Source organism: Labeo rohita, unplaced genomic scaffold (genome assembly GCF_022985175.1).
Source record: "Labeo rohita strain BAU-BD-2019 unplaced genomic scaffold, IGBB_LRoh.1.0 scaffold_347, whole genome shotgun sequence".
NCBI classification, from domain to species: Eukaryota; Metazoa; Chordata; class Actinopteri; order Cypriniformes; family Cyprinidae; genus Labeo; species Labeo rohita.
In genome coordinates, this window is record NW_026129265.1 from 22,385 (window position 1) to 30,873 (window position 8,489).

The following is an 8,489-nucleotide window of genomic DNA, read 5'->3' on the forward strand; positions in this document are numbered from 1 at the left end:
TATTTCAGACATGAAATTCTGCAAAAAAATAGTTTATGATTAAAAAGAATACATTTCAACATTAGAATGATCAGAAAGATCTGCCAAGTTTTTATTAGTTTACACGGATATGACAACTAAAAATAACCTGCAGGGAACGTTCTGGGAAGGTTGTTTTTAGGTTATAAAATTAAACCAAAAAATAACCTGCAGGGAACGTTCTGGGAACGTTCCCTGTAGGTTCTAAAAATGCAATCTAAAAATAACCTACAGGGAACGTTCCCGGGAACGTTCTCTGTAGGTTCTAAAAATAAAACTTATAAATTACCTGCAGGGAACGTTCTGGGAAGGTTCTTTTTAGGTTATAAATTTAAACCAAAAAATAAAAAGAGAACCTACAGGGAACGTTCCTAGAACGTTCTCATTTGGTTCCCAAAAAAATAACCAAACGGGAACCATAGGGGAACGTTAGGGGAACGTTCTGTGTTTGCTGGGTATATAATGTATTACATTTTAGAAGTAACTTGCACAACACTGCTTATCTTGTAAAAGTCGATCACAACGGTCTCTTCTGCTGCATCTCTATGGCGCTGATTGGTATTAGCGCTAACTTCCGGGAACTATTGCGCGTCTCCACGATCCGCCATTGCTGTAAAAAACTGGTCCATTGGAGTCAATGGAGTTGTCGCAACTCTCTCTCTATACGGCTCTGGCTAAAACCTAAACCCCCCCACACCTTACCCTAACCTTAACCAGTGAAATTGACTGCACATTGTGATTGGCGCTGAATAGCGTGGCAGATAAGCAGTTAATAATATTGGGATATGAGATCGTCGGGCCGTTTTGTAACTCCCCAACCGGACCTCACTGGAAAATCTGACCTTTTCAGTTACATCCAGAATCACTACCCACTCCTACCCTGCGAATTCCAAGACCCGGGATGCCCCCGTTGCTTAAAACAAAGCGATAGAGTAAAACATTCCCCTGCACTTCACTGGGACGGCTCGCATGAGAGCTCGTGGGTGATTCCCGTTTATATCATTAACCACTGGCCACGAGTTTTGGGGCTCTGCTCTCACTGAGCATATTTATTTATCTAGCATAGTTTATGTTATTTGAGAACAACTACAAGCCGTTTATTTTATAAAGTTTAGTTTTGAAATGTAAGTCAATAACAATAGGCTAAAGCCAGAGCCAATGGGGAAAGTGTTTTGCGTGACGAGACCCCGCCCTATTTTGGAGATCTCTTGTCTTCAGTTTCATATACTTGGAGGAGGCTGCAGCGAGACGCTGGTTATTTTCGCAGAAATCTACATTCTCAGAAAACAGACTGCAGAAATGGTTAACGTCCTTAATGTGCTCCCAGTGTGCATTTCACTTGGTAAGGCATGCTCATCTTTTTCAACGAATGTCGAGTGTGACGCAGTTTCGTTTGGTACTGACTGTACAATCGACTGTTTTATGTCTTAAATGCTGTTAGTCGCTAACTTTTTCAGATAACACATTCGATTGACAGTGAAAGGTCACTTATCTGTCTTCATATTAAAGCTAGCGTGTGTCGCTTTCGGTGTTATACTTTCTTATGTCCTTGCTTTGTAGGCTTTAAAGCATTCATAGGTTATTTTTATTGAAAACTGTGAACACTGTGAACTGTGTGATGTTATGGATATTCCCCTGTTTGTTTTGAGCCTTAAGTCTAGTCATGCACGTTACGCAAAACAGCTGATGATTAATAGTTGTTTTTGTAATTCTCCATGTGCCCTGTGGTGGCGCTGATAAACAGATATAAAAAAAAAGATAAAAGATAAAGACTAGAAAAAAATATGAGGGTTTATTTTGTTTCCTGTTGTAATTATAAATAATATTTTTTAAAGTTTTTCTGACGAAATCCGTTAATTTTACACACATACACACACACACACACACACACACACATACACACACACACACACACACACACACACACACACATATATATTTGTTTTTGTGAATTGTGGGGACTTTTCATAGACTTCTATAGTTTTTACACTGACCAAACGATATTGTCTATCCCCTAACCCTAAACCTACCCCTTACATAAAACATGTTTGCATCGTTACATTTTCAGATAAACTTCACTGACTATTTTAATAATTTTTAACATTGTGGGGACCGCAGTAAAATGGCATTAAAATGGAAAATAAAGACAATATTTTGAAACATGAAAAATTATTGTTTTAAATGAAGTGTAAAATATTTCAGCCCTTCAGAGGGGTAGTGTTAATCTGGGGTTTAAATCTGGGGTTAATATATGCATAAAGAAGGAGCTATATAGTGATTGTGTACTAAATAAATGGATTTTTAATTACTGCAAATAAATGTTCTTCTGTTTTTTTTTTTTTTTTTTTTTTTTTGCACGTGTTACATTATGAATCCATATATATTTCTCTTCTCACAAACTTTATCTGTAGGAACATTTTCACAGCATTTTTCAGTTGTATACCTTTGTTTGGCTAATCGAAACTGTTGATTTCTTCCTCAGGTGTTTTTGTGGATGATGTAAGTGGAGTGTCAGTGTTTGTGATGGAAGGAGATTCAGTCACTTTAAACACTGATGTTAAAACAAACCAACATGAAAAGATTAAATGGTTTTTTAATTACATTCGTATCGCTCAAATTAGCGGAGATCTCAGAAAGATCTGTACAGATGTTCAGTGCAATAATGGTACTGAGAGATTCAGAGACAGACTTTTGATGGATCATCAGACTGGATCTCTGACCATTACAAACATCAACAAAACAGATTCTGGAGATTATAAACTACTAATCATCAGCCATAGCAGCAACAGTGACAAGATCTTCAGTGTTGACGTTAATGGTAAATCTTATTATGGATGTTTAAAGACATGTTTTATGCTTAAATCACAATGTGTTTAGCAAAGAGTTTCGGAGCTGTTTATGCTCTTTACCTGTATTAAAGTAGCATGCCATTTACCATAATATTTTATTCTGTTTGGTTCACCAGGAATCCAAAGTGCAGAGGGTGTTTTTTTTTAAAACAAATATGAATGTTTAGAAGTGCAAATCATGAATACATTTTGAGCATACCTCAGTGGCATGTTGATGCCTATTATAATTATTATAATTAAATATTTGTAATTGTTATTGATAATTCCATTAATTAGTACATCTCCTTTATTTATTAAAATGCACAATCTGAATTAATAGTTCATTGCTATCATGAAATCCATATGTATATCTATATATATCTATATATATATATATATGTGTGTGTATGTATGTATGTATATACATATATATATATATATATATATATATATATATATATATATATAGATAGATAGATATATGTATATAGATATATAGATATCGATATAGATTAGATAGATAGATAGATATAGATATTGCCCAAGTTAAAAAGAAAAAAGCTTAATATCTTTCATTTTCACAGTTATTTATTTATATTGTCATTGTTTTGTTTTGATTTAAATGTTTTTTTGCCATTTTTACCTTTATTTTATACAGGACATTGCAAAGAGCGGAGAGGAAGCAGGTGAAAGAGCATCAGAAAAGACCACGGGAATTGACTCGGGGTCTCCTCAAGTTTATTGTGTCAGAGCACTGACATTGTTTTTATTGCAAAAAAGATCCTTCAAACAGCTGTTGATTTGTGTTTCAGATTCTTCTCCTGCTAAACGAGATGAAATGCAGAGAAAGTCAGTGAAGGAGGGAGAATCTGTCACTTTTGATCCTGGTGACATAAAAAATACAGCTGATGTGATGACGTGGTATTTTAATAACGCTGTCATTGCTGAAATCACTGGAAATCCTAATGGAACCTGTACTGATGTTCAGTGTAAAGAAGGTGCTGAACAATTCAAAGACAGACTGAAGCTGGATCAACAGATTGGATCTCTGACCATCATGAACACCAGAACCACAGACGCTGGAGATTATAAACTACGGATCAGCAGCAGAAGCTTTATCATCCACCGGCATCACAGCATCAGTATCATCTGCGAAAAGAACTTCAATGTTAATGGTAAGTATAATTTAGTTATTCCCTTGATTAAGTTTGTGTAGTTCAGTGTTTTTATGTGTTTGAGATCATCTCTTTCTCATCACCATAATATGCATGGTAATCACTCTATTTGTCATAAAGTGATTACCATGAACAATGGCGACCATCAGTCAGCATTTTAAAGGAGGAATTTCCTCCATTATATGGAGGAAAATCCTGAAATGTTTTCCTTTAAAAAACATAATTTCTTTACGGCTGAAGAAAGAAAGACACAAACATCTTGGATGACAGGGGGGTGAGTACATTATCTGTAAATTATTGTTCTCAAAGTGGACTTCTCCTTTAATGCTGTTTTAGGTTTTGTTCTTAAGACAAAACAAACAATGCCACCATTTATCAGTTGACTCATCATCATCCTATAAATCATACATAACTCAACTGATGACTGCAGTAGAAAGGTGTAAATGTCAATCATGAAAAATAAATTAATTAAAGTCAGTAATAATATCTGTCTTTATCATTACAGATTGGAGTGTGTATTTATTTGTCATCATAGGAATATGTGTTACTGTTCTGCTGGTGCCTGCAGTTTTATTTGGTAAGGCTTTGTGTGTGTTTGCATTTGTTTTTCCTTTGTGTGTGATATTTCACTTAGTCATCATTACAAAAACACCAATATAATTGACTTTTTAAGATATTTAAGACAATTTAAGATTCCATGCACACTGCATCCTCTTGTAAAGAGCAAGCACTGAAAACCCCTGAAGCCTAGTAACATTTACCTGGATTTAGCTATCCCTGGAATGTAGGTTCACAGGGTAAGTTGTGATGTTACTAACATACATTGAAACTAACCTGGATTTTGGAACCAAAAGTGGAGGTTAACAGCTTACTCTGAGTTTGCATTCCCCTGCTTCCACCAGCTACACCAGAACCAAACCAGTTTGATGCAGCATGCATTTATGTTGCTGTAAGATAGTCTTTGCATCATTTTTTTATTTATTTTTATTTTAATAACATTTAAGGAAAGTTAATTAAAAAGATAAACAGTCAGTAATATATAGTAAGCACATTTGTTGCACAAGAATGAGCCAAGCCAAACTTTAAAAAGGCTGCATGCTTTGTTTGTCAACTAAGTTATGTTGACACTGCAATTATGCAAATAAGAATGTTAATGTGGGTTTATGAATGTACAGTGTGATATTTTGTGAAGCAGGATTCTGTGTACGGTGTCTAATCTCTTATGTTTAGAATGACCTGACGTTAATATTGTATGAAAATCTCTAACGCATTTCTGTTCTTTATACAACTATCAGGAAAAACAAAAGTCTTCTGTTTTTGTGTTTGTGTAATTAAAACATTAAGTCTGTTCATTTTTTTTTTTTCCTTCTATAAATCTGTTTTCTTTCTTACAGGACAATGGTGGAGAAGAGATAAAAGTGGTATCCCCAAAAATAATGCATCAGCTATGCTTTAATTGCAGAAAGGTATGTACAGTATAATTTGCAGTGTGTGTGTGTGTATATATATATATATATATATATATATAAAATTCTGTCACAACCATTTAGTTCTTTAGTGTAACGTGATGTAATCTTTATCTTCATACTTGCAGCATGATGATATCTTGCAGTATATTTGTGCATCATGGCTAGACCCTTGCTGGCTTGGCAGTTAATCTATAAGCACAATTTCACACGACAATGATATTTTCTTTGGAATAATAGAGATATCTTGTATAAAAAAAAAATCTTTAATCAATCATGGTATGACAATGGAATATTTACTGTTAGTCAGTTGCTTAATGACCATGGTTTGCTTTTGACATACACAGAATTCCTTAAAAAATGTAAAATTCCTGTGAAACCAAATGACTATGCTGTTATTTTTGATGCAATTCCAAGTAAAGTTGTTTCATTATTACGTAATTCTGTACATTCCATTAATACTGACCAACAACCATTGACTTGTATATATTTGATATATTTATTGGCGATATTAATATTGTTAAACATAAAGGCAGTAATAGATATATTAGAAATGTGTTAAAGAATAATTATGTGCTATGCTCAACAGTCGTTTGGTATATCTAAATATGAAAACATTGAGTGGAAGAAAGTATGGTCAATGACAAATAAGTTTTTCATAAGTAATTATATATATATATATATTTTTTTTAAGATATTACACAGAATTTAACCTTTTAAAGAATTATTTGAATGGTTCAAACTGGATCTGGAAAACTCTTGTGAGTTTTGTGGTGTCGTTAAAGAATCTGTGACTCATCTTTTCTTTCAGTGTGTATACTCAAAATTATTTTGGGTAGATGTCTCTAACTTCATTTCTAGGATGTTTGGTACATTAATACAAATAGAAATGTATGATGTTGTATTCTTTTATTGTACAAAATACCATTGATTCTAAAAGTACAATTTCCTTTTTTACACAACTAATTTTTTTACTTGGAAAATATCACATTCATGTAAAGAAAATGGCTAAAGCTAAGCCAAATTGTGAACATTTTATTAAAGAAATTAAACAATATAGTACTACTTTGCAAAATATTAGAAACAGAAAAGCTAAAAAGACCTATGAAGCACTGTGTCACTTTAACTTGGTTAATTAAATGTTTTCATTTTTCTTTTATCCCTGGCATAAATCTTTTTTACCCATGTACATGCACTTGTTCTTTTGTGTTTTTTTCTTTTTCTCTGTATACCCCTTTTCTTTTTCTACTATTACTTTTGTGAGATGTATAAATTTGTATTAATATCTACATAATTGCATAAAAAAAATTAATAATAATCATGGCTAGACCCTGAATGTGCTGATTGTTCCACTGTGGGGGCCCCTGATCTGAGGGTTGTCCTCCCTAGAAATATCATTACAAGCACCCTGTGTGTTGTAAATAATATATGTAAAATGATTGTATAAGTAGTAAAACAATATAAATGCAAAAAAAAGTGTTTTAAGTTCAGAAATGTTTTGAGTCCCCCCTCCCTTGCCTGGTTTGGTCCACTGCTTTCTTCTTACCTGTACATAAATGATTCCGGTAAATAAACTATATATATTTCTTCATGCCGTTACTTGTGGTCTTTTGTTCGTTTACATATATGCTGGTCCTTTGCTGGTTTATACTGGTCTTAGGTGGTCATGTTGTTGGTCAAGGACCAGCAATATATTATGACATATTTAGCAAACAAACAATATAATTAGTTCAATATGAGTGTGGAAAAGCATTTCAGGATTTTTCTCCTTATAATGGACTTCAATTGTGCCCCCGATTTTGAACTTCCAAAATGTAGTTTAAATGCAGCTTCAAAGGGCTCTAAACGATCCCACCCGAGGAAGAAGGGTCTTATCTAGTGAAACGATCTGTCATTTTTTTTTTTCTGGAAACAAAAACGTGTATACTTTTTAAGCACAAAAGCTTGTGTAGCACAGGTTCTGTATGCACATTCACAACGCTACATACTACTGAATCATGTCAAAAGGTCATGCTGAACATAGGTGGAACAGACCCAGTGTTTACAAAGTGAACGCGCAAAGACTAAGAAAGTGCAAGTAAGTCAAACGCTGTTTACAAACAAAAAGGTACAATGTGTCGGACGATTCTGAAGTTGTAGGAGAAAATAAGATGGAGTTTTTTGCCATACTCTACCTTTTTTAGCCGGAGTACACAGACAATAAACTAGTAGTGATGGGAAGTTCTGATAATTTTGATGACCTTTGAGTCTCGTTCAGCAAAATGAACGAATTTGTTTCTAGTCATTTCGTTCATTTTAGCAAAATATAATTAAAATGTTACGTGTTACTTCCCTAACACATCTACTGCTTACACAAACGTTGATCACATTACAAACAAGACAAAACTATAATCGGAAAAAGAATTGATTAGTTCATCTCTCGAGGCTCGAGTCGTTCGTTTATCACGTCACAGCCCCATAAGATGAACGAACGTCTCGAAAACCCCGAAGACTTGAAACAGGTGAACTCATTCCAGTTCAGAACCTAATAGGATGTTGCGCATGCGTGACTGAACAAATCACTCCCCGACATGACTCGTTCTTCCCGAGTCACATTAAAGATTTGTTCAAAATGAACAAATCGTTCAAGAACGACCCATGGCTAATTCGTAGCATCGTGAATGCGCATCACAGCATCTGTGCTACACAAGTTTTTGTGCTTAAAAAATATACAGATTTCTATTTAGAAAAAAAAAAAATGACAGATCGTTTTGCTGGATAAGATCCTTCTTCCTCGGCTGGGATCGTTTAGAGCCCTTTGAGGCTGCATTTAAACTACATTTTGGAAGTTCAAAATCGGGGGGAACAATTTAAGTCCATTATGAAAAATCCTGAAATGTTTTCCTCAAAAACCATAATTTCTTTACGACTGAAGACAGAAAGACATGAACATCTTGGATGACAAGGGGGTGAGTAAATTATTTGTAAATGGTTGCTCTGGAAGTGGACTTCTCCTTTAAAGT

General features: G+C 34.3%; 1 protein-coding gene across 1 annotated transcript; it reads left to right on the forward strand.

Annotated features, from left to right (window-relative positions):
* The first annotated feature begins 1,148 nt into the window (after positions 1-1,148).
* Positions 1,149-7,068, forward strand: LOC127160422 (uncharacterized). The gene is made up of 6 exons (XM_051103061.1): positions 1,149-1,360; positions 2,501-2,836; positions 3,659-4,021; positions 4,527-4,598; positions 5,416-5,487; positions 5,616-7,068. Exons 1-5 carry the CDS (start codon positions 1,177-1,179, stop codon positions 5,475-5,477), a joined length of 1,017 nt encoding a protein of 338 aa, XP_050959018.1. The 5' UTR covers positions 1,149-1,176; the 3' UTR covers positions 5,478-5,487; positions 5,616-7,068.
* Positions 7,069-8,489: the final 1,421 nt, after the last annotated feature.